This window comes from Physeter macrocephalus, chromosome 7 (assembly GCF_002837175.3).
Source record: "Physeter macrocephalus isolate SW-GA chromosome 7, ASM283717v5, whole genome shotgun sequence".
Classification (NCBI taxonomy): Eukaryota; Metazoa; Chordata; class Mammalia; order Artiodactyla; family Physeteridae; genus Physeter; species Physeter macrocephalus.
In genome coordinates, this window is record NC_041220.1 from 79,196,858 (window position 1) to 79,224,377 (window position 27,520).

Below are 27,520 nucleotides of genomic sequence, written 5' to 3' on the forward strand. Positions count from 1 at the left end.
TAAGAAAAAAAAAAAAGTCATGAAGAACCTAGGGGTAAGATGGGAATAAAGACACAGACCTACTAGAGAATGGACTTGAGGATATGGGAAGGGGGAAGGGTAAGCTGTGACAAAGTGAGAGAGTGGCATGGACATATATACACTACCAAACGTAAAATAGATAGCTAGTGGGAAGCAGCCGCATGGCACAGGGAGATCAGCTCGGTGGTTTGTGACCACCTAGAGGGGTGGGATAGAGAGGGTGGGAGGGAGGGAGATGCAAGAGGGAAGAGATATGGGAATATATGTATATGTATAACTGATTCACTTTGTTATAAAGCAGAAACTATAACACCATTGTAAAGCAATTTTACTCCAATAAAGATGTTAAAAAAAAAATAAAATAAAAAATAAAAACACTATTAAAAAAAGTTGCTAACATTGAATGAATGAATAAATTTTGAAATCAGATTTTGCTTAAAATCGAGATTTTACATTTTCTTCTTTTAAAAAAGTCAGATGATTTCGCAACATTGGGCCCTTATTTTTACATGACACAGAATGGCTGGAACTGAGTAGTAGCACCTTTTTAAATGGGTTATGAGCTTTTCATTTTACCAGAGTCGTCCTTATTACTCCTTTATCTGGTACCTTCTCTTCTTCATTGATACAATTTGATATTTTTATAGGGGTACGTTAGAGGTACATGAACAAGAATTTTTTTTTATAGATTTCATAATTCCTTTTTAAAAAATATTAGCACCATAGTCAGTTAATATTTCTAACCATGTAGTCTCTTTTAATACAATATATAATATATAACCCAAGGCCATTGTTTTTTATGTTTTTCTGTATTCTTAGATAAATTCACGCCTTTTAAAGACTTTATACTGAACTAATACTGTGTCTAAATAATACTAATAATGGAATATTTTATAGTTTTACAGCAGCTGCTCTCACCTGTGTTATTTGCTTCTGACTATAACCCTAGCCTGTACCAGTATTACTTTTCTCATCACAAGTGAAGAGACCTGAGGTTCAGAGTAGTTTAGGTACTATCTATATATAATTAGGGTGCCCCCTTTGGAGTCACCAGTGTGTGTCACCAGTGTGTGCTAAGCAGATAGCCTAGGAAGTTTTTATAGCTGTGGCAATTTTCTGTAGTTATATCCCTGAATCATATAGCTACAGCTTTTTATAGTTAAAAGTCGTAGGTTACAGTCCTCTGAGGACAATAAGAATACTTGAGAAAATGCTTCAGCATAACAGTTTGTTTGATTTTGCTTTATACTGGGCCACTGCATGCAACTGTATACACTATCCACTGTGTGGGTCCATAGAGTGCTATTATCTCTTATGTTTTAAGGGATACTTTGGAGTTGTGCTACTTAGCAGCTTTGCTATAGTCAGAAAATTTGCCACATTTTATATTTAAGACTTTTTTCATGTTAGGCAGAGATAGACATTTACATTTATTCACTGATTTAAAACATTATAAAACAGTCATAATTGCTTTATTTTGGTTTTAGAAAATTTTTACAGAGAATTGTTCTGAATCAATTACTTTGTAATTAGAAGCAGTAACAGAGTGGTTACCTTTTTCATCTAAGGTTGAAGAAAAATAAAAACTAGGTGGCCATTTGAATTTCTTTCAGAAAGTCACTGGTAAATTACTAATGCAGAATTTCTCATTTTACCCATTATTTTAATTAACATTATATATATATATTTGTATTCAAATAATGTATTAGGTAATATCTTAATGAGATAATTTTCACTTTGGTATAGATTACTAATAACAGCTGTACATCAGAGACATCAAATGATTTTTGCACCAGAAAAAAATTACCAGAACTATCATCATATTCCAACCTCATTCAGAGAACATATTTAAAAATCAAAAAAGGCAGGGGGAGGGCTTCCCTGGTGGCACAGTGGTTGAGAATCTGCCTGCCAATGCAGGGGACACGGGTTCGAGCCCTGGTCTGGGAAGATCCCACATGCCGCGGAGCAACTGGGCCCGTGAGCCACAGCTACTGAGCCTACGCGTCTGGAACCTGGGCTCCGCAACAAGAGAGGCCGCGACAGTGAGAGGCCCGCGTACCGCGATGAAGAGTGGCCCCCGCTTGCCACACTAGAGAAAGCCCTCACACAGAAACAAAGACCCAACACAGCCATAAATAAATAAATAGCCAAAAAATAAAAGAAAGAAAATAAGCAAACAAAAAGGCAGGGGGTGGCTTCCCTGGTGGCGCAGTGGTTGAGAGTCTGCCTGCCAATGAGGGCACATGGGTTCAAGCCCTGGTCCGGGAAGATCCCACATGCCGCGGAGCAACAAAGCCCATGTGCCACAACTACCAAGCCTGTGCTGTAGAGCCCGTGAGCCACAACTACTGAAGCCCGCGTGCCTAGAGCTCATGCTCTGCAGCAAGAGAAGCCACCGCAACAAGAAGCCCGTGTACCGCAAGGAAGAGTAGCCTCCCCTCTCTGCAACTAGAGAAAGCCTATGCGCAGCAACGAAGACCCAATGCAGCCAAAAATTAAAATTAAAAAAAAAAAAGGCAGGGGGTGGGAGCGAGTTTTCATTTAATTTTATTTCAGTAGTTAAATTACATAGATGTGAAATGTCACATTTGAAATAATCACTAAGCTACTAAGTAGTCACCTTCAAGTAAAGTAAAATTTCCAGTTTTTCTAGTGTTTGACATTTAAGGGATAGATTGATTTTTCTTTAAAAAAATAAATCATGTTGGCAACTCAGTTGGACTTACTTACCAAAAGGCAGCACTAATCTGCATTGTAGTCACATTGCTTGAGAAAAACCTTGTGAAAGAAAATTATTCTTGTAGTTATAAGTGTTAAAGCTTGAATTTTCATTTTTATCTTTGTTTCGTAAGTGTGCCTATTTTAACCACAAAACCCCTATCCCTGAGAGTTGAGACATTCTTAAGGAAAAGATGATATCCTGTAGTCTTCATTTTTCTTTTTTCACTTTCTGTCTTTTCCCATAAAATATTTTTTTTATTGACTTGCTGGTATTGCTTTAGACACACATTATATTTGAACACTTTAAAAATTAGTAACTGCTTTTTTCATTATTGCCTTCATTTTCCTAGTGAATATGTGACTTTTAAAAAGTTTCATGTACCATATGGTTTCAGAATAACTTAATTTATATTAAGACGTGACATCACTAGTGAAAACTAGAACATTTTTTATAGAGTATATTGATTCAGGATAAGAAAATCGGCCTCTATCAAAAAATAACTTTAAGTTTTGTTTTGTTTAAAGTCAACAACTTTTATTACAACTCACATATTTCATAGAAAAAGGAATGTAGCGTCAGGTCCGGTTGTATGAAAAACGGTAAAATGCAGGTTTGTCCTGGTTGCTCTCTTGACACCCGGGGCAGGCTCTCCGCGACATCAGGCACAGCAGCTGTACTTGTCCGAGGCCCCTTTGCAGACTCCGCCCTGGGCACACTTGGCGCAGCCCACGGGGCAGCAGGAGCAGCAGCTCTTCTTGCAGGAGGTGCATCTGGAGGCTTTGCAGGTGCAGGAGCCAGTGCAGCTGCAGGAGCCGTCAGTGGGACAGGAGCACTTGGGGTCCATCTGGAGGAGAAGTGAGGCCCGAGGTCCAAAGCATGGGACGAAGCCTGTTCACTGGTCCGGTGGGGGGCATCAAGTTTTGCTTTTTTGTAGTGTTCAGTTCACCTGACCTTTTAGATACTCTTAAGATTCATGCTCTTCTATTAAAATGAGTTTTCCTGAATCATGACATTCTTCACTATCATGTGCTCCAGTCAGCAGGGGAACCTTGATTAAAACTTCAGATATCAAAACCTTAATTGATATGGGTTTATGTTGGAGATCAAATTATAGGATTAGGGCAGGAATTATTTGTAGCTCTTCCCCTCACAGAATTTTTTCTAGGACTCTTACGGAATGTTAGAATTGAATGATTATCTTCATGTTTCTACAGCATCTACAGATTGCAAACAAGCAGTGAAGTAGGCATAAGTTAACAGTTGGGAGTGTATGAAATAAGAGCAAAGAACCTGATCTAACATGGAATCAAGTCAACTTATGCACAGTAAATGAGAGAACATGATATTTTAAAGTTCTCATCATTTTAAGCAGAAATAATGAAATTGTAACTTCTCAGAAATGTTTCATGTTATTTTTTTTAATCTGATGAATAAACCTCAGGCTTTATTTATTTTCTTTTTTCCCTTAGAGTAATGATGGAGAAGAGCGATTAGCTGTTGTTCGACTTTTAGCTAAATTGTTTGGTTCTAAAGATTCCGATTTGGCAACCCAGAATCGTCCTCTGTGGCAGTGTTTTCTTGGACGGTAAGAGAACGTACAATTCTGTGGATTCTAACTTTTATATTTTGGAGGCTAGTGAATGTGGCGCACTTGATTAAAACCACACATATCAAAACTTTGATATGTGTTTGTGTCTTTAGTACCTGTGTTGCTGTCTTTATTGTAGAATAAATTGTAAGACAAATTCTTTATGAAGAAAGCTTTGTCTTTTATTTACCCACATAACAGGTTTTAATCTTTTTGGTGTGTGCTAAAATAATGTCATTAGAATAAATAGTTCACATCTGAGAATGTTCAGAGTCTTAAATTTTTAAAATAAGTCATGAGACTGAAGACATCATGGTCCAATCCATGCTAGTGTGTACTGTCTGGTTTTTTCTAGAGGTTTTCTAGGTGTTAAACTTCTAGAAAAAAACATAGACAGTACACACTTATTGGTTTTAGTAGTATGCTTTTGGATGTGTCTTCCCTTCCCAGGCAAGGGAAACAAAAGCAAAAATAAACACACAGGACTACATCAAACTAAAAAGCTTTTGCACAGCGAAGAAAACTATCAACAAAATGAAAAGGCCACCTATTGAATGGGAGAAGATATTTGCAAATGATTTATGTGATAAGGGGTTAATATCTAAAATATACAAAGAACTCATACATAAGTCAACCTGATTTAAAAATGGGCAGAGGATCTGAATACACATTTTTCCATAGAAGACATACAGATGTCAACAGACACATGGAAAGATGCTCAACATCGCTAATCATCAGGGAAATGCAAATCGAAACCACAGTGAGATGTCACCTCACACCTGTCAGGAAGACTGTTATCAAAAAGACAACAAATAACAAGTGTTGGCAAGAATGTGGAGAAAAGAACTGTACTGTTGGTGGTGATGTAAATTGGTACAGCCACTATGTAAAATAGTATGGAGGTTCCTCAAACATTTAAAAATAGAACTATTGGGAATTCTCTGGCAGTCCAGTGGTTAGGGTTCCGTGCTCTCACTGCCAAGGGCCCAGGTTCAATCCCTGGTCGGGGAACTAAAATCCCACAAGCCACACGGTGTGGCCAAAAAAAATAATAATGATGAAAAATAAAAATAGAACTATTATTTATCTGAAGAAAATAAAAACACTAATCAGAAAAGATATATGCACTAGCTCTATGTTCATTGTGGCATTATTTATAATAGCCAAGATATGGAAGCAACCCAAGTACCCAGTCAGTAGATGAATGGATAAAGTAGATGTGGTATATACATAAACAATGGAATTTTACTCATCCATAAAAAAAGAATGAAATTTTGCCATTTGGGATAACATGGATGGATCTAGAGGGTATTATGCTAAGTGCAATAAGTCAAACAGAGAAAGACAAATAATGTATGATTTCATTTACATATGGAATCTAAAAAACAAAACAAATGACCAAACATAACAAAACAGAAACAGAGTCATAGATAAGGAGAACAAACAGGTGGTTGCCAGAGGGGAGGAGGGTTGGGAGAGGAAAGAAATGGGTAAGGGGGATTAAAGGGTAAAAAATAAGTAAATAAAATAAAATAACATTATTCATAATTAATAAATATGTTTTTAAATTGCCCAATAAATTTAAAACTTGAGAGTTTCTCAACTTATTATATGCAGTTCTAAATCTACATACTGAGTTTCATATTATTAAGTTCTTACGATATATTAGACCTAAAATAGCAGTTACAGGTTGGTCCCAGCCATATGAAACTTCTTTGCTATGAGGCAATATGGCACATGTATTTTATGTACTTATCTTTGAATTTCTGGGTCTGCCTCATATGTGATTTGCTTTCTACCTCACATTCCTCTAGTATTTTCCTCCTATTAACTTCTTTCAAATAGATTTTGTGCATTTTGAATATTTATTTTTTGTTTGTTTTGTAGCATAATTTTAAGCTCCAGTTTTTGGTTCTCCAGTGAAGGTGGTTTGGGTTGGGGGATGTGTTTATACCATTTTTGTTTTAGCATGGTGAAAAAGTCCTGCTGTAAAAAATATTCTTGTGAAATTATGTATCTTTTTACTTTATATTCTTCCTTCAGAACAAGTTAACTGTCATTTTAATAACCCAACACATCTTATAATCAGTAACTATTGTTGTTCATAGGTATTTACGTAGTGTTGATATACCTTATTTGAAAATAGTTATTTTGCCTTACAACTAATACTAGCAATCTTTTTCTATGTAGATTCAATGACATTCACGTTCCTGTGAGATTAGAAAGTGTGAAATTTGCGAGTCACTGTTTAATGAATCACCCAGATTTGGCAAAGGATCTCACAGGTAAGGTAGCTGGTTTATTGAAATATGAGAGTAATCACACAAATACATTTTAGTTGTGGCCTTTGACTTCAACTTCGGTTTCTGAATAGGTTTCACTCTGGCACTCTTTCAGGTCTCTACCAGTCATGGACTACTAGTAAGGGATTTCATGTTTATACAATAAAATTACATTTGAAATCTTCACATTGTAATGCTTTGGAATTTTCTGGAAATCATAGTTTGAGGAAGTAGACTCTTCCTTATGACTCCGAGTTTGGGCACAAATCATTATATCTGTGTGATAATTAAATATAGTAACATATCTCATAATAAGGTGGGAAAATGATTTCTTCTGAAGTAGACTAGAATTTCTCATTCTTCACTTGAAGTAGAGCATTTAAACCTACTTACTTGGTTGTAACAAATAAATAACTGCTATCAAAATATTGTTTACCAAAAAAGAGGAAATAACTTTGTATCGTAGTTATTTAGGATTTTTTTTTTTTTTTTTTTTTTTTTTTGCGGTACGTGGGCCTCTCACTGTTGTGGCCTCTCGCAGCCATGGCTCATGGGCCCAGCCGCTCCACGGCATGTGGGATCTTCCCGGACCGTGGCACAAACCCGCGTCCCCTGCATCGGCAGGCAGACCCCCAACCACTGCACCACCAGGGAAGCCCTAGGATTTTTTTTAGAGGTCACAGAATGTTATTTTATGTAGCGTAATGTAAGGATATATACCTATCAGCAAACTTGCTATAAGCATTTTTACTATATTTTAAGTCTTTTAATATGTATCGTTAACTTAAATTCTAAACTGTATTAAATCAGGTGCTGATTTGATTTCAGGTGCTGATTTGACTTTTCCAGAATAGTTGATATAAAATATTAAGATGTGACTTTACAGTAAAAATAGTGTGGTATAGTTTATTTTGTTATTATGTAGGGTATTGCCACCTCAAAAATTAAATAATTTTAATTTATGCCACATTTTACAGTCATTGTTCCAGTATGGACATAAACTTAAAAGCATTAGGTTTTTTTTGTCATTCTGAACATAATGAGTATTATAGCTAACATTTAGCTTAATTTTTTCTCCTATTTCAGAATACTTGAAAGTTAGATCACATGATCCAGAAGAAGCTATTCGTCATGATGTCATTGTTACTATAATAACAGCTGCCAAAAGAGACCTTGCCTTAGTAAATGATCAGCTACTTGGTTTTGTAAGAGAAAGAACACTGGACAAACGGGTAAAATCTGAGGAATTTTATTCTTTTATAATTTACTGTGTTTACATTGTTAGCAAAATACAATAGAAATTATTTTCTATTTGAAGTTTTTCTGTGTGAAAGTCAAACTAATACAATACCAAATAAAAAGCTAATAACTTGTATGTTTCCTGTGTATCTTTTAATTATCTTTACAAATGAATACATTGGATTCTATAGTTTTCAGATCTTAGGCATGGGTTTTTTAGCCTACCTTTACAAAAAGAATAGCTAAATTAAAGTTTTATTTTACTTTTTCACTTACATGATGAGTTTTAGAAGAATAGTGATTGATCACCAGTATTTATTTCTTTTATAGTTACCTCTTCAAAAGTGTCTTAGAATATCATACTTTCTATGAAAGTGGTGTTTCCATATTGCTGTGCTAAGCTGAGGGCTGAAATGATGTTTAGTTACTATTCTTTTTGTGTAATTTCCTCCATGTGGATGCAGTTAAAAACGTGGGTTGATAAAGAAAAGCAGTACTAAGAACAGTAGTAGCAGTTGCTAAGAAAGTGTCAACCATGAGTAAGAGATACACAGGCAAGGCAGGCTGATTAAATGTGTTACTTATTAACATCTTCAACAAAGGTTGCCTTTGCAGTGTGGTATATTATTTGAAGCATAGTTGAAAATCTGCTACCCTCTTGAAACCAATGTAATTTAGCTATAATTTCAGGGTAGAAAAGCAATATCTTGCTATAGAGATATAGCAAGATACATTCTTTTTTTTAACATCTTTATTGGCGTATAATTGTTTTACATTGTTGTGTTACTTTCTGCTGTATAACAAAGTGAATCAGCTATATGTATACATATATCCCCATATCACCTCCGTCTTGCGTCTCCCCGCCATCCTCCCTATCCCACCCCTCTAAGTGGAGACAAAGCACTGAGCTGATCTCTCTCTGCTATGTGGCTGCTTCCCACTTGCTCTCTTTTACATTTGGTAGCATATATATGTCCATGCCACTCTCTCACTTCGTCCCAGCTTACCCTTCCCCCTCCCCGTGTCCTCAAGTCCATTCTCTACGTCTGCTTCTTTATTCCTGTCCTGCTCCTAGGTTCTACAGAACCTTTTTTTTTTTTTAGATTCCATATATATGTGTTAGCTTATGGTATTTGCTTTTCTGACTTACTTCACTCTGTAGGACAGACTCTAGGTCCATCCACCTCACTACAAATAACTCAGTTACGTTTCTTGTTATGGCTGAGTAATGTGCCATTGTATATATGTGCCACATCTTCTTTATCCATTCATCTGTCAGTAGACACTTAGGAGCAAGATGCATTCTTTAAGTTCTTTTGAAATAGTCATAGGAGACAGATACATAAAATAGACACCATTTAACTTTTTCAACTGTGTCAGTAATTCTAACTCTGAGAGTTTTTTTCCCCTTGGCTTTAATTTAAATGAAATGACACTTCCTACTGGTTAGTTGTTAACTACTCCCTCTCCCCCAAACCAGATTTCAGGTATTGCCGTTTGTGTTACTTCCTCCTTTTAGAAACAGTTCACTCCTACTTCTGTCAGTGTTTGTTTATAGTTTCAGGAAGAGTTGAATAAATGATTCTTGCTAACTGAGACTGTATGATATGGTCTAATAATTCGAATAACACCTACTGTACATTTTAGGAACTGGTTTTTGGTGTAATGAATTAAATGACCTTGAGTATAGCCTTTCTGAATTTTGTTTTCTATAAAATGTGGGGACAGGACTTAAATCTTTGATTTCACGGCTTACATTCTTTCGTTTCATGTTAGACATGTCAAAAGACATCTGTTACCTGTTATATGGGAACAGAATTTCATTTCATCTACCAAATAGCATACAAATGAGAAAATTATACTAAAAAATTATAAGAAAGTATTAACTTAAATAAGCCAAAGATGGGACTCCCCTGGTGGCGCAGTGGTTGAGAATCTGCCTGCCATTGCAGGGGTTACGGGTTCGAGCCCTGGTCTGGGAAGATCCCACATGCCGCAGAGCAACTGAGCGTGTGTGCCACAACTATTGAGCTTGCGCTCTAGAGCCTGCGAGCCACAACTACTGAGCCCACGCACCACAACCAAGAGTAGTCCCCACTTGCCACAACTAGGGAAAGCCCGCGTGCAGCAAGGAAGACCCAATGCAGCCACAAAATAAGTAAATAAATGTATTAAAAAAAATAGGCCAAAGTATACTCTGATTTGTTATTGAGACAAATAACTTGTGGTTATTATTACATCGTACTGTTGTTCTAACTCTAGATTTTTATAGTCTACTTTTCTGTCCACTCTCCTCTCACCACCTTTCTTTCCTCCTCATAAACCATTCCAATTTCTTTAAGTCCCAAAGAATCTTTCACGGGCTAGGATGTGACTAGGTAAATAATTTGCCCTTTTAATCTACAGAGTAAGGAAGTTCACTTAAGATGATCACTAAGGTGCTTTCCAACTTTGTAATTCTAAGATCTTGATACTAAATTTTGCTCTTCCTATTCTGAGTTAATATCAAAAGGGATGTAACTTAGGACAAAACATTCCAGACGATAGGGCTTTTGTTTGCAGAGTGAATTATATGCTTTCTCTTTTATTTTTTAATCACTTCTAAAACTTGGCCAAATTTTTTTTTTAGACAGAATCTAATGAAATCTTCTGTAAGATTTACTGTTGCTTGGCTTTGAGGGAAATAAAAAATTGGTAGGTGATTTAGCAGTATTTGCATTGGATGATTTCTAAGTAGGAACATAATCAGAATTGTTGGTTAAGTGATTTGTCTGCCTTTTTTGAAAATTAATATTGTGCTAATCTATGCACACATAAATCTCATTGTGCAACCTAGTGAAGAAATGGTAATTTTTGCAGATTTGTATACTAAAGTTTGGTATCTAGCTTATCCAATAAACTTTATACTTTCTAGTGGCGAGTAAGAAAAGAAGCTATGATGGGTCTGGCTCAGCTTTATAAGAAATACTGTCTTCATGGTGAAGCAGGAAAGGAAGCTGCAGAGAAAGTCAGCTGGATAAAGGACAAACTTTTGCATATCTATTATCAGAATAGCATCGATGACAAGTGAGTCTAATATGTTGGTAAAATGGTTGAATATAAAAGTGTTTTTAATTTTTAAATATTTCTATTTAATTTTTTCATAATAATTAGTTTATCTAAGTTTAGAAACCACTTTCTACATATTTAGACATACCATGTTTAAATAAGACTCCAGCCAAGACTGTGAGTTAGCATAATAATAGTGAAATATGCATGAGATTTGGACTCAGACCAGAGACCAAATGTTCATTCTGCCCATTATTAGATCTATGTCCATGCACAGATGATTTAACTTCGGTGTACTTGATTTTATCTAAAAAGGAGTAATAATAAGCCTTTCTTACAGAATTGTCGTATGGATTAAATAAAATAATGAATGTAATGCCCCCTAGCTCACTGCCTGGCAAAGTAGCACTATTTAATAACTGTTAGTTATTTTTTCCTTTTTACAACACTGTAAGTACCAGTAGAGGTATTACTGTATTTTTTTTATTGAGGTATAAGTGACATACAGCATTACATTAAATTTCAAGTGTATGACATAATGATTCTATATTTGTATATATTGCCTAATGATCACCACAATGACTGTTTAACATTCGTCCCCATACATGGTTAGAAAATTCTTTTCTTGAGATGAGAACTTAATATTGTTTTCATTTTCTGAATGTTACTTACAATTCTCTGTTGGATTATAGTAATGATTTCGGTTTTTGCAAAATACTTTGCAATGTTTTATTGAGTTAGACTGATTACTTTGACATCATTGATTATGTATTTCATTGACTAATGAAGAGCCCTTACATTTTCTTATTCCAGTGATGTTGAATAATAATTATAAGCTTAGCAAGAAGGATATTTTAATATTGGTGAGGAATTTAGAGTGTGGAGAGGAGACAAATGTGCATAAGAAAAGCTGAATTTTCAGGAAGATGAAGGAAGAGCCCCCTGATTTTACTAAATGACAACATGGGAAAGGAGCCAAACTAATCAAAGGAAATTTTTTTTTTGAGAATTAATTATTCTTGAGATCATAGCTTTATGTGTAATGTTAAGTAATTTGCTATAGCTCCAGACTGATGAAGAAGAACAGGTAGAACAGCCTAGCACCCTGTGCTCAAGAATAATATATAACCCTTTTAGAACAAATGTTTCTTATTGTTAAAACGTAAAGCCACAAATAGCAACTGTAGCTCTAAATTTTAAAACAGCCATACTTGCAAGGAAAAGCATTGATCACATACTGATCTTTTCCATTGGATTTTCACACATAAGTATCATTGGTATGGTATCTTTGCCTGAGGTGGATAAAGTATGAAATGGCTGTGGCTTCTAAGAAATAGAATAATTTTGTTTTTTGTTTGTTTGCCTCGTAGACTGTTGGTAGAGAAAATCTTTGCTCAGTATCTTGTCCCCCACAACCTGGAAACAGAAGAGAGAATGAAATGCTTGTATTATTTATATGCTAGTTTGGATCCAAATGCTGTCAAGTAAGTTACTTTTTAAATGATTGGAGTATTTCTTGAAGATTTCATAAAATTACTTCATCTTATTTAATTGTTGATAGGGTTGTTGCTTCTTCTGGTTGAATCAAGAACCTCAGATAAATATTTATAGAGAAAATTTATATGATATAAGTTCGGTTAAGTTAAAAGCAAAAATATTCCTATATACATAGGCATATTTGGCAACTGAGCCAGTAATGTGGTTTCAGGGATTCAAAGAAGTCCCCATGTCAAAATTATCTTTTGTTTACCTGTTGACTGGGATCTGAAACATACTATTGGAGCTTTACCATACTAAGCCTAAGAGCTAAGAACTGGTTCTTTGTCAGGAGAGCATGTCCAGATCACTGTGTAGAATAACCATATGATTGATTGTCCAAACTGAGATATTTTTGAGATTGAAAGGAGGCACTAGTAATAATTTTGTTCAGACAACTGGCATGAACTTTAACTATCCCAGGCCACCTAGGATGTGTGGACATTCCACTTTAATAAAGCTTTTAAAAAACTAAATAACTCCTGTCATTGAGAAAATTATGATTTTTCTGAATAAGAACCTCAGCTATTACATTTACATATATATATATTGCCTTTAATTTTGTATAATTTCAAATTTACAGAAAAGTTGTGAGAATAAAACAAAGCTTTGTGATAACCCCTTTAGCCAGATTCATAATTTTTGACCATTTGCTTTATCATTTGCCATTTGCACATACTTTATCTATGTATTTTCTTCTGATCCATTGATAGTAATTTGCAGACATTGGATCCCTTTACCTCTAATACTTCAGTGTGTATTCCCTAAGAACAAGGATACTCTTTTATATAACTAGAGTGCCTTTATGAAAATCAGGAGATTTAACTGATAAGATATTGTCTAATCCAGTGTGTATTCAGATTTCTTCAATCGTCAAATAATGTCCTTTATGGATGTTTTTTTTCCCTTTCTAGGATTACACATTGCATGTTTAATTATCATGTCTCTAGTCTTTTTTTAATTTGGAACCATTCCTCAGTCTGTCTTTGTCTTTTATGACTTTGACATTTTCCAGAAGAGTATTGCCTAGGCCAGTTATTTTGTAGAATGTTCTCTCAGTTTGGATTCATCCAGTGTTTCTCATCATTGGATCAAGATTATGCATTTTCAGCAGAAAGTCCACAGAGTAACGTATCCTTGGTGCATCCTATTAGGAGACATTAGCCATCATTTAAAAAAAGGATTTGAAAGTGGTTCATAATGTTCACTGTAGGTAGTAAACCCCTGGCCTAAGGTCTTGATCTCTGTTTATATTTCAAAATATTTGGCAAAGAGTACTCAGAGATAGACTAATTTCCCAGAGGTCTTTTGGGCACCTGAAATTACAGAGTGGGTTTGTGAGAGAAGAAAATCTGCTTTCGTGGAGAGAAAAGAGTCTAGAATAAAGAAACTCAATTTAAATTTAACATTTTGAATCCACATCATTTCTAAGAAATTCATTTTTTGAAATAGTCTGCACCACTTCATGCATACCCCCTTAGCCTGGCACAAAAAGGCCTTCATGATCTGATCCTTTTCTATTGTATGTTCCAGCTTCCTTATGCTCCCCCACTCACATTCTGTGCTCCAAGCCTATAAATTTATTTTCACTTTCCTGTATGTGCCATGGGCTTTGATGACATTTTATCTCTCTTGTAGCAGAACATTCTGGCTTCCTCTGCTTAGAATGTCTCAGTTCCTTCAGTTTACCTGGCATGATCCTGTTCATCCTTAGAAACTTCTCAAATATTTTCTCTCATAAGAAGCCTTATATTAAGTAATTTAAACTAAACTCTGTTAATCCTAATAAGTAAATTTTCTGGTGCTTAAAATTTTAGGTAGATGTAGAAGAATGGTGTAAGAAAAGTAGTAAGGTTGAGTAGTTACCAGTATTGTTATATTATGTATTTTTTTCATATTTATAACTTTATTTACAGAGCTCTCAATGAAATGTGGAAGTGTCAGAACATGCTTAGAAGTCATGTACGAGAACTGTTGGATTTGCACAAGCAGCCTACGGTAGATTCATGATGTTTTATTTAAATTCATAGTTTTAGTCATTGTTAATTTTTCTGTAGTCATATATAATGAAGCAAGCAAAAAGTATTTCATGTGTTTTATTTTCCACATGTCAGTTAAACAATTTCTGTGGTTATCCAAGCTAAATTTGCATTTCACATGAATATAACAAAATTTTATTTTCCAGCATGAGCAAAGAAATGGTGTTTTCCAGCTTATCAAGTATTTAGACACTAAGAAGTTATAGTTTATCAATTATCAAATCATTAGATTTAAACCTTAATATAAAATTATATTAGAAGTCATAAATGTTGTTTGCTCTGTGATTTGGTCCTTTATTGTAGAGTCAGTATCAAATCAGGTATCAATCCTTTGAATATGCCAAAGTCAAATTAACAAAGAAATTCTGCCCAACATTTTCTAGAAGGTGGAGAAAAGAAATTTGAATAATCTCTTAATATACTTCTAAACATATTTGCTAGAATCAGTGTTCTTAGCCAGGGAAGCATACACAGAGACCCCTCAGTGGCCCAAGCAAGGGTTGTCGAACTTTTTTTTGTAAATGACCAGATAGTAAAAATTTAGGCTTTGCCAGCCATACAGTCTCCATGACTGCTTAACTCTGCCTTTGTGGTGCAGAAACAGTCAGAGATAGTATATAAATGAATGGGTATGACCGTGATCCAACAAAACTTTAACAAAAGCAGGTGGTTCATGGGACCATGCAGATTCAATAATAAAATAATACTCTTGTTGTAATGGAGGAAAGGGCAGTAGGAGGGGAGGTGATATATTAAGTAATGGGCCACAAAATAGCTAATAGAACTCTATTCAGAAAGAAAATTTTTCTGCTCTCCGCATTTTTTTTTTTTTTTTTTTTTTTTTTTTTTGTGGTATGGGGGCCCCCCTCTGCCGTGGCCCCTCGGATCCTCTCAGACCGGGGCGCGAACCCGGTTCCCCTGCATCGGCAGGCGGACGCGCAACCGCTGCGCCACCAGGGAAGCCCTGCTCTCCGCATTTTTAGTTAATTTTCTTTGGTGTATGGTTTCACAGTAATTTTATATGATAATTGTCTTCATTATCTTCTGTTCAATCTCCTGGCAAGATAATTTTCCTATGAAAGTTATATACTCTTTTAAAAATTTTAAAATAACTTACGGGCTTCCCTGGTGGCGCAGTGGTTGAGAGTCCGCCTGCCGATGCAGGGGACACGGGTTCATGCCCCAGTTCGGGAAGATCGCACATGCCGCGGAGCGGCTAGCCCTGTGAGTCATGGCTGCTGAGCCTGCGCGTCCGGAGCCTCTGCTCCGCAACGGGAGAGGCCACAACAGTGAGAGGCCCGCGTACCGCAAAAAAAAAAAAAAAAAAAAAAATTAAAAAAATAACTTCCTGCTGGCATCTCCTTTCATTCTATTTGTGCTAACTTAATAGTTGTTGCTACTCCATAATTCTTTGTTATCAACATAGGGTGTAGATATGGTAAGCCATTTTCTAGTGGGTATATTGTGATGGATTTTTTTTAACTTAAAAAAAATGTGCAATACTGAGTATAGTTTTCTTATCAAAATTTCGTAGCACATGTGACAGCTTTTGTTTTTGTTCTAAATTTCAGTCTGAGGCTAACTGTTCTGCCATGTTTGGAAAACTGATGACCATAGCAAGTGAGTATGTTTATTCACTCCATAGATATATAGTAGACATCAAATAATTTACCCAGGGGGACTATCAATTTAATACTAAGTAAGAAAAAATAATCCTTTTCTTAATAATTTTATTTCTAAGAGCCAGATTGACCGATTATCTTTTGGTGCCTCAGCATTATTTTTTAAGACAGCTTGCTTTTAGTTTACTGGTTTTTCTTTTGTAGTATTGATTCTCTTTTAATTTTATAGAGAATTTGCCTGACCCTGGGAAAGCACAAGATTTTGTGAAGAAATTTAACCAAGTCCTCGGTGATGATGAAAAACTGCGGTCTCAGTTGGAGTTGTTAATCAGTCCAACCTGTTCGTGCAAACAGGCAGATGTTTGTGTGGTTAGTAAATTATACTTTTATATTTGTTCTCCTAGCTTTGCTTATAGAAACTTACATTTCATTAAAGCCTTCTTTACATAGATTATTTTATTTGTGTGAGTTTAACAATATTGTGAGCTCTGAATTACCTAGGAGTGTGTCTGTGGTCAATTTAGTTCTCTTTACTTACCACTCGTCAGCCAAATTCCAGGAAAAACACTAGAGAACTAAGCCAGGGAGATTGATCTTAGGAATTGAGCAGGATAAAATGCTTTATATTTAGTAGACATTCATTAGGTAAATAAGAATTTTCTAAATGCTTTTGTGTGTTGTGTGTGTGTATTTTCTTCTCCCATGTATTAGTAGGTAAATCAGTAACAGTTACGTTAGCATATACGCATTTATAGATAAGGTAATTCCTATTTAGGCTTTTGTCTTCATTTTATTCTTAGGCTCTTTATTTTATAGAAAACCAATCGTTGACAATATCAGGAAGGAAAAATTCATCCATTCATTTATTTAGCATTTTATGGGACAGTTTCTGTTTAATTTCATCTTTACCATTTACTACCAGTGAGACCTTTAGTGAGTTGTTCAGTATTTTTGAGACTCATTTTTCTCATCTCTACATGTTAACAACCTCACAGGATTATTGAGGAGATAGATACAGATATCCTATATAGATATAGATACATGGCCCTAGACTGCCCTTTAGGATTTAAATAAATTGTATTTCTGTAGTATTACACATATGTGACAAACACTATGCTTGCGACCAGGCTTACAGAGACGAATAAGAGAAAGAAAATCATTTCAGTTATTTATGTCTAACTTTGTTCTAGAAAGATAATTATTTAAATATGTGATAAGGTTTAAGGACTATAACAGATGTATATACAAAGTCATCTGGGAACGTGGAGTATGTATTTTTTTCAGTCTAGTAGGGATATAGGGTCTCTACATGGATCTTAAAAGAGGAGTAATCAGGAACAGGTGGGAGGAAGCCAGTTTAGGGAAGGAAGCAGTGGACTCTTCCACTGGGCCTAGGGATGTGCTTGTGCCAGTTGCCCAGAGTACTTCGGTCTTTGCACTTCTGAACAGGATGGTTTGCTGAGAACATTTAAAGGTTTCATTTACTTCTTCGGCATTTAGAATTCTAGTTCCAGAATACTGTATCCTGCCGGGCATCTACTAATATAATTGATCATAGAATGAAATAGCTTGAAAAAAACGCAGAGAGAATTGGTTTAACGACTTCATTTTACAGGTAAGGATTGAATTTTAAAGAGATGAAGTTTCTCATCCAGTGTTTCACAGCTGGTTATAGTGGCTGTGCTGCAAGTAGAGTCCAGATCTCACAGACCCTCGATAGTGCTCTTTTTATACATTTCATCATTGTTTGCAAGAACCAGTACAAACTGAGTACTGTTCAAGAAATGTGGACCTTAAGAATGAACAATCAAGTGGTATTTTTTGGTCTGAGAAAAATAAGACTTGAGCTTGAGTTTGAGAAATGGTACTAACATGAATTCCTACTATTTGTCAGAACAGAAATATCTAAGAGTTTCCAAATCCAAAATGTATATGTAAAACAGATGTTGTAAGGAAAACATCTCAGGATGAATTGATTGTAGGAAGCAGGAAAGTGGAGATGAGGACTGGACTTGCACTGGAAAGAGCATGGTAATGACACCTTTTTGGAGGGGAGGTTATTCTGAGGATATTTAAGAAATGGGCCACCAAATGGCTCATAGAACTCTATTCCAGAGGGGAAAATTTCTACTCTTCGTATTTTTTTAGTTCATTTTCTTTGGTAAACGGTTTCACAGTAATTTCTCTCTTAGTTTACATAGCATTGTGTATTCTGAGCACATTATTTAACTTTATCTCTATGTTCTCATGTGTAAAGTAGGATTTGTAATACCCTTTAAATGCTCAGGAAAACAACCACCGTTAGAATAGTTTTGCTGTTTCCCAGAACATCTGTATCATTTTGTCCTTCTCCCCAAAGGCTATTGTTGTTAGTTATACATATCCTTTAATATCCACATTCCTTTTTTCCTCAGTAACAGAGTTAGCAGGACTGGAGATCTGATATTTTTTCCCCTTTTGTTTCAATTCCATTCCTAAAAAATTTTAGCAAAAGTACTTTGAGCAAGGAATATGAATAGACACATACTGTAGATTAATGCAAGTATACATGATGGTATAGTGAGAAGGTGAGCAATGGTATTGAAATACGTGCTGTATAGATTTGCTTTCTCTTTGGACTTCAGGTTTTGAGTTTCCACACCTTGGTTCTAGTGGAGAACCACTTATTTTCCATAGCTTCAGCTCTGCTTGCTATTTTATCCTCTAGCGTCTTCCTATGACTATGGTTCCCAAATTTTAAGATTTTCTAAGAATATTATTAATTTAGCATTTGAGACAGTCCTAGGTTTGAATTTCAGCATTTACTACCAATTTGACCTTTAATAAGTTACTCAGCATTTCTGAGCCTCATATTCTTCACCTGTAAATATTATCAACCTCATTGGATTGTTAAACGAGTAAGATAAAATTAAAATTTATGTACGGCCTACTAGAGGGCCCCCTGCACTGCCCTATAGGATGTAAATAAATAGTAATTCTTATGATGTTACGTATACGTGACAAACACTAAGAATTATTAAAATAGGTCTAGAGTGGGGTCCTGAATCTCCATCTTCAGCAAAGTCTCAAAGTGATTCTGATGAGTAGTTCACGGACTATACTTTAAAGAAAAACCTTCCTTATGGGATTATTTGGATATGCATTGTGTCTTCAGAAGTCCAAATTATTTTTTTTCCTGTGGTCAAGCCTATACCATTATAATTCATTACATAATTTAGTAAATTGTATTATACATGCTCTCTCACCGAAGTTGCTGTTTAGGTGACAGAGGCAGGCAAATATTTCAATAGAGAATACAGTGTGTTAAATATTCTGATGGAATCATGCACTTTGGTAACACAAAGGAACAGCAGCCATCCCAGGCAGGGGTGGAAATGGGAATAGCTTGTTCTAGAATAAGTCATTCCTGAGTTGAATCTTAAAGGATGAGTAGGAATTAGACCAGTATATGAAGCATGACTGCTTTATTTCTAGTTTGGGTGACTGGATATCAGAGGAGATACTTTAGGGATAGGAGAAGATAATGATGTATATGTAGCCTCCAGCAGTTATATTTAGAAATCTGAGATTCAGGCCTTGTTGGTGTGTATTAGCATAGTTATATCTTCTGGAGGAGGTCAAGCAGAAAAAAACAGAAGGAGAGAGAGATGCTAACTTACGCTATTTAGTAACAGTCATAGAATGCTTCCTCTTTTCTTTTAATGTAATTTTTGTTTGTTTTTTTGGCTGTGTTGGGTCTTCGTTGCTGCACACGGGCTTTCTCTAGTTGCAGCGAGCAGGGGCTACTCTTCGTTGCAGTGTGCGGGCTTCTCATTGCGGTGGCTTCTCTTGTTGTGGAGCACGGGCTCTAGGTGCGTAGGCTTCAGTAGTTGCAGCACGCGGGCTCAGTAGTCGTGGCACACGGGCCCTAGAGCATGCGGGCTTCAGTAGTTGGGGCATGCGGGCTCGGTAATCGTGGCTCACGGGCTTAGTTGCTTCATGGCATGTGGGATCTTCCTGGACCAGGGATCGAACCGGTGTCCCCTGTATTGGCAGGTGGATTCTTAAACTGCTGTGCCACCAGGGAAGTCCCAGTATAACCTTTTCTATAGTTTAATGAGAGCGACACACAGGTGTGATATTGTGATTTCTAATGAGAAGTATGTATTTGGTGTTTGTCCATATTTCTGGCACAGAGCTCCTAAAACCCTTGAAATTTCCTAAGTGATGAAAGTAACAAAGGTGTCTTTTGTTATGTTAATGAGGTAACTTTTGAAACTCACCTAAGAATAGGAGCTGGTTGCCATCAGAGCCAACCATATGATTAGAGGGTTGGAACTTTTCAGAGGGGAGTGGGGCTGGAGATTGACTTCAATCACCAATGGCCTATGATTTATTTAATCAATCGTGCCTATGTAATGAAGCCTCCATAAAACCCCAAAAGGACACAGTTCAGAGAGCTTCTGGTTTAGTGAACATGTAGATATTTGCAGAGAGTAGCAAGCTTATAGAGGGCATGGAAGCTCTGAGTCCTTTCCTTGTCCTATGCATTTCTTCCATCTGGCTGTTCCTGAGTTATATACTTTTATAATAAACTAGTGATCTAGTAGTAGTAAGAAAATGTTTCTCTGAGTTCTGTGAGCCAGTCTAGCAAGTTAATTGAGCCCAAGGAAGGGATGGGGGTTGTGGGAACCTCTGATTTATAGTCATTTGGTTAGAGGTACAGGTAAACCTGGGCTTGCTACTGGCATCTGAAGTGGGAGAGTTGGGCGGGTGTGGGGTAGAGATTCAATTTTAGTATGCTCTGCTTGTGTGCAGAGAATTGCTTGTTGGTAGCGGGGGAACACCCCCCATCCCCGCCCCTGTTCACCATGTTAGAATTGGGCCCAGGAATCAAAAAGAATAGGTCACTAACATGAAAGTTAAACCTTTGGAAATTATTTCTTGTGAGAGATGTGTTTTATCTAGTTTACTGATTCCAGCTGCAGAAAAATATTGATAATATAAATCCTATATTTATATTTATATTTTTATATAAATATAAAAAGAATTTTTTTTAAATGCAGAAGCCTTTGTTTTTTAATATATATTTTTTAATTTATTTGGCTGCACTGCTGGCACGTGGGATCTTTGTTGCTGCATGCGGGTATCTTCATTGCAGCATGTGGGATCCTTTTTTTTTTAGTTGTAGCGTGTGGGATATCTTAGTTGCGGCATGTGGGATCTGGCCAGGGATCGAACCCGGGCTCCCTGCATTAGGAGCATGGAGTCTTAACCACTGGACCACCAGGGAAGTCCCCCAGGAATCATTTTTATTAGCTAGGAAAGCAGTAGATTATACAAGAGGAAATGCCGTGTATGTGAAAGAATAGTTTCTTTTTTAACTTTTAATTTTTTTTAATTAAAAAATATATTTATTTATTTTTGGCTGTGTTGGGTGTTCATTGCTACATGCAGGCTTTCTCTAGTTGTGGCACATGGGGACAACTCTTCGTTGTGGTGTGCGGGCTTCTCATTGCGGTGGCTTCTCTTCGTTGCGGAGCATGGGCTCTTGGCACGTGGGCTCAGTAGTTGTGGCATACAGGCTTAGTTGCTCTGCGGCATGTGGGATCTTCCTGGACCAGGGATTGAACCAGTGTCCCCAGCATTGACAGGTGGATTCTTAACCACTGCACCGCCAGGGAAGTCCACTTTTTTTTTTTTTTTAAACAAATAGGTATTTTTTATTGTCAAAATGAGAAAGCAGATATGTATGGAAAAGAAAGGAGAGGGGCTTCCCTGGTGGCGCAGTGGTTGGGAGTCCCCCTGCCAATGCAGGGGACACGAGTTTGTGCCCCAGTCCGGGAGGATCCCACATGCCACGGAGCGGCTAGGCCCGTGAGCCATGGCCACTGGGCCTGTGCGTCCAGAGCCTGTGCTCCACAACGGGAGAGGCCACAACAGTGAGAGGCCTGCGTACTGCAAAAAAAAAAAAAAAAAAAGAGAGATATATAGATGCAGCATTTTTTAAAGCTTTAAAATTTTTTTTGTAATAACAAATTAGTAAATTATAAACTGCTTGAGAATAGGGGCTATTTCCTTATTTCTTTGATATACCTTAAGAGTGCTTAAGTATTCTAAACAACTTATGTAACTAGTAACTATGTAACTAGTAAATATCAGTCTGCAATGATAGCATAGATTTGATCAGAAATTTCTGAAGCATTGTCAGGAATATAGAAAGAATTTTCTTTACTCTTTCTGCTGTCATTTCCTAAAAGGATTACATATGGTTACTTCTCAGAAGTAGTTCTCAACTACTTTTCAGTTGTAAAACATCTTTATCTGATGTTTCTGTTTGTGTATTGGAAGTATGTGTGAGTACCCCTTTTTTTTTCTAGAGTGTGTAAAGAAAACAAGGAAACTTTATGTGTTGCTGCTTACTTGCCACATACTAATTTGGCTTGTTGCTTATCCCCAGTATCACTTATGATTATGACATATATTATTTTTAAATAATTGTTATAAGAGATTACCTAAATATTACATACATAAAATATGGTTTGAAGGATTACTTAAATGTAAGATTGTTACATGGGAATACAAAAATGTCAGGTTTTTAAAACTGTGCCTTAATATTATTATTTACATGCATTGGTGTATTTTATATAGTGCTATTACTGTGCTTAAATGTGATTTATTCTTTTTCCTGTTAGCATTTCCTTTATTTTTCTTATGCTTATATATGTATTACTGTAACTCTTTCCTAATGCCTAGTTTTTCCATTTTTTAGTACTGACTATATAGTTTGCCTAGCAATTTTCCAGTGGCATATTTGTTGTTAGACAATCACTTGACTTTATCTTATGTTAAAGCAACTAAATTTTATACAAAGTGGGGGGAAATCGCCTCTGGGAGACCTGCACAAAATAAGTCTGATTTCAAAAGATAGTAGAGTATTTAAGTTGATTTTAAATGTGTATCTGTGGTTTAGAGCAAAGTATATGAGGCCTAAGCACTGCCTAAAATATTTTTATTTTCTCAAATGCTGAAATTTTGCTTGATTAATTACAGCTTGCAAAATAAATCAAGCATCTCCTAGTGACTAATAAATTTTCTTCAGAATCTCAGTCCTTTGGATTTACACTCTAATAACAAATATGGATGGTTATCTAATTTAATGTGACCTTTATAGTTAATTTGTGTCAAGATGTTACTGAAACTACAATAGAAATTTTTTTCCTTTATCCCCTTGGACAAATATCCTTAAAAAATTTTTTTTAAGAAAAATTAATTGAGTGACTATCATTTGTTATTGCTTTATAGTTCAGAAAGCACTTTTAATGTGCTTTATCTTGTCAGCTAACATTTTACACCTATTCATCAGAGATAGTCAATTAAAAGCCTTGTTATTAAAGTAAATTTCTTACCCCAGTGCCCAGCACATTGTAAATTTAACCTTGTCTTTGGAGGACTCAGTCTCTACAAATATTAAGTCCTTATATTCTTTAGAAAGTTCCAGCAGTAATAATATCTTTTCTTTGTAGGAGCTCTTTGATGTAATGCCACCGTCTTTGAACTCAACTATGTTCTTCCAGAGCTGAAAAACTTTATACACTTATAAGTCTTCCCCTCTTTAAAAAAAAAAAAAAGGCAAATTGTTGACTGAAATAAAAGTATTTTTTCAAACTATGAAATAAACCAATGAAACCCATGAAAGTATAAAGTATTTTAATTTTTTCAAAAGTAGAGCATTAAAAAGATTGTTTACAGGGTATTAATTTTATGGGAGAAATATGAGACTAAAGGCATAAATCATACCATGTCACCCCCTTTCTTTTCTCTACAGTCCAGGTTTTCTAGTGATTGCCTAATGAGTATATCATTTTAGTCAGGCTGTAAAGCAGGAAAAGGGCTTTTTTACATCTGATGGTTTTGAATCTTTAAATGCTTTTGTTGCCTGTGATCATTTTTATTTTGAAAAACGTGAAAGAGGATGATACTTACTGTAAAAACTCTTTTCCTTTCTATAGAGAGAAATAGCCCGGAAACTTGCAAATCCTAAGCAGCCAACAAATCCTTTCCTAGAAATGGTCAAATTTCTGTTGGAAAGAATTGCACCTGTGCACATTGATTCAGAAGCCATCAGGTAAGCTAGGAAAGTATATTCATTCATAAATAGAATATAATCTGAAACTACAGTGTTGTAAGTTTAAATTCTGGGTCCCCAAGGAGACCTAAAAAGGTTTCCTGTACACCTTTTTAAAGGCAGAAGCATATATCATTGAAGTTGAAAGAACGACCAGAGTTCATTTTTTGATCTTTGGTTTTCTTCACTACTTTTGATTTTTTTTAAGAGTTCTTGTGTTTATTTTTAGCTTGTATGTGCTCATTAAAGAAAACCTAGAACATGAGAAGGAAGAAAATTTTAAATCTATAGGCTATCATCAGTCTTTGAGTTTTCTTAACAATTTTCATGGCCACATAGTGTTCTTTAGTATGTATTATATTACTGTTCACTTGAGATATGTGAAAAACAGAATAATAGTTTGAAGGTAGCACAAGATTGCCATTAGACTAATCTGCTTTCAAAACACATGTGTATTACTTACCAGTTTTTTGGCTCTACTTTATCTGAGTTTTTAATTTATTTTTAACTTTAATATGGGTATAACATCTTGTTAGATGCATGTGAAATTAGTGATACTATGCAAAAAGTAAGCAGACTAGCATAATAGACATTGACAGCTATTGTTTTTAATTAACTGTTCCCATAATTTCATGCATTTCACTTGCTTCTAATGATTTTCTGTTGTAAATTTCTGAGAATACTTTTCCCTTGCACTAACCATTTTTCCCGTAGATTATCTACATATCTTTATGTTGGGTAACTAAATAGCATTTATTGATTCTCTTTTCTTTGGATTAGGAGACCTGGTTCTAGCTGTTAGTTATTTTATCTTATGTGAATCACTACTTTGGTTGTATTGAAATTCCAATTGTATTAGTTTGCTAGGGCTGCCATAACAAAATACCACAGACTGTGTGACTTCAACAACAGAAATTTATTTTCTCACATTCTGGAGGCTAGCAGTCCAAGATTCAAGGTATCAGCAAGTTTGATTTCTTCTGAAGCCTCTCTCCATGGGATGGAGAGATAACTCTTTGCTTTCCTCACATGTCTGTGTCCTAACCTCCTCTTCACATAAGGACACCAATCATTTGGGATTATGCCCCACCCATTTGACCTCGGTTTACCTTAATTATCTCTTTAAAGGCTCTATGTCCAAGTACAGTCACATCGTGAGGTGTACTGGAGGTTAGGACCTCAACATAATGAATTTGGGGGTACACAGTTAAGCTCATAATGGTGATGTTTGTAGGGGGTTTTTTGTGGAGTTTTCTTTTTTTTTTTTTAACTAAGATCTCCTTATCTTTTAATTTCCTTATTTGCAAATAAGAAAGCTAAGGTTCTGAGAGAGGCCAGGTGGTTTTTTACAGCTGGGTAATAGCAAAAACCATAACTTAAACTGAGATTTATTATTTTCAACGTCAGTGTCCTTTGCTCTATACCATTTGGTTTTAATGGGGTAAATCAAGGAAATGGTAGGCACTCTTTCCTTTGCATATTGATTTTGAAAGAGACATATAATTGGCATCAGGAAGCCTTTGGTATTTGTCTCCATGAGGCCTCACAGAGTTTCATTACTTTAGTAAATTATAATAAGCTAGTGTTTGATCTCCAGTCTTAAAAGACCAAAAACTCAAGTTTTTTCAGTAGTGTCATGATTGTTTGGGCTCAGAAAAACCAACTAACTTATGGTTAGGATGTCTAGGAGACTAATTTTATGCAAAATTCTAATTTATTAATTTTACTGAGAAATATATGTCATATAAGATGCCTTCCATGTAACCAAATTTTCATGGAATATAAATTGCAAACAGAGGGTTTATTCATTGAACATACCTTTAGAGGGTGATTTTTAAAGTACATCGGGCAATTGGAGAAGGCGAGTTACCTAACCTGAATTGTGTGAAATGGGTTTGTTATTAGAAAAGGCTCCTGAAATAGATGGCACATAATATGGGTAGTGAATGATCAGTAGGAATTATAGAGATCAGCCAGGTGAAGATTGCAGGAGAAGAGCAGACCAGGCCACTAGCCCTGTGTCATTGAGCAGGTTATTTAAATTACTCATCTTTAAGATAAGAACAATAATAATTACTACTCAGTGAAGTTGTTGAGAGGCTTAAATAACATACAGTATGTAGAACACTTAACATAATGCCTCACACATAGTTAAGTGCTAAATGAATGTTAATAGCTGTTCTAGGAACAAATAGCTGTTCTAGGAAGAAAAATAGCAGACACAAAAGAACAAAGGCAAAAGGAGTCAAGAATTATTTAGAAAATTGCATATACTTCAGCCATAATGAAGGATTTGGGAAGGAAGCATTGGGAATAGTAGAAAATCATTCTAAATATAACTTTTAAAAATATATTTATTTTAGTATATTTCCCCCAGACTTATGTACATACAAATACACATATGCATGCTACAGTTAGTTATTGGTCTGTAGATAGTGGTTGAAAATGAAGTAGTGATTGTAATAATGATTGAAACCTGGGGAGAGGGTAAAATTTAGAAAGAGAAAGGTTGAGGACTGAATCCTGAGGAATATTAACAATTAAAAGGCTGGCAGAAGAAAAAGAATTTATTAAATTAAAAGATGTTTTTTAAGAAGGCATGGTCAAAAGAGGTCAGGGGTCAGATACTGCCCAGAGTAAAATAGTAAATTCAAATATCCACTGAATTTAAAAAATAGAAAACCACTACAATGCCCAGAATAGTTTCTTTGGGTTAGCAAGGACAAATCCAGATTACCACGGATTGAGAAGGGCATAGGATAGTCCTTCCACACCACATCATGGTACACAAAGAAAAGTACAGTATTTGAGCAGAGAAAACTGCTCAAGTCTAGAGGTGACTGGCCTAGCTGAGTAGGAGCCCACTAGATCCCACTTGGCCATCTTGAGGTCTGAGAAAATCAAAGGGATATACATACACCTTATCACCCTTCTAAACTGCTATAGGAGATAAATTGGGATTTGGGGACAGCTAGTGTAGACAGTTTAGCTATAAAAAGTAAAGGAGAAAAATGAACTGATGGAAAGAGAGAGTAAGGTTGAAGAAGGGTCTTTTCTTGTTTTTAATGAAGGGATTTTGAATATTTAAATACCTTTAAAAAGTTCTAAAAGGATAGGGCTTCCCTGGTGGTGCAGTGGTTGAGGGTCCGCCTGCCGATGCAGGGGACATGGGTTCGTGCCCTGGTCCGGGAGGATCCCACGGGCCGCGGAGCGGCTGGGCCCCTGAGCCATGGCCGCTGAGCCTGCGCGTCCGGAGCCTGTGCTCCGCAACGGGAGAGGCCACAACAGTGAGAGGCCCGCGTACCGCCAAAAA

General features: G+C 35.9%; 2 protein-coding genes across 8 annotated transcripts in view; one reads left to right on the top strand and one right to left on the bottom strand.

Moving 5' to 3' along the window:
• PDS5A (PDS5 cohesin associated factor A) overlaps positions 1-27,520 on the top strand; it is a 139,199-nt gene that overhangs the window by 62,224 nt on the left and 49,455 nt on the right. For all 7 annotated transcript variants that reach the window (XM_024118288.3, XM_024118291.3, XM_055086088.1 and 4 more), the window contains 9 exons: positions 4,216-4,331; positions 6,525-6,619; positions 7,703-7,848; positions 10,770-10,921; positions 12,274-12,387; positions 14,356-14,437; positions 16,050-16,098; positions 16,330-16,469; positions 24,092-24,207. In XM_024118288.3, the coding sequence (XP_023974056.1) occupies positions 4,216-4,331; positions 6,525-6,619; positions 7,703-7,848; positions 10,770-10,921; positions 12,274-12,387; positions 14,356-14,437; positions 16,050-16,098; positions 16,330-16,469; positions 24,092-24,207 (1,010 nt within the window). The remainder of the gene's footprint in view (positions 1-4,215; positions 4,332-6,524; positions 6,620-7,702; positions 7,849-10,769; positions 10,922-12,273; positions 12,388-14,355; positions 14,438-16,049; positions 16,099-16,329; positions 16,470-24,091; positions 24,208-27,520) is intronic.
• LOC102977017 (metallothionein-1E-like) lies at positions 3,273-3,655 on the bottom strand. The gene has a single exon (XM_055086094.1). The coding sequence runs from the start codon at positions 3,588-3,590 to the stop codon at positions 3,405-3,407; it is 186 nt and encodes a 61-aa protein (XP_054942069.1). The 5' UTR covers positions 3,591-3,655; the 3' UTR covers positions 3,273-3,404.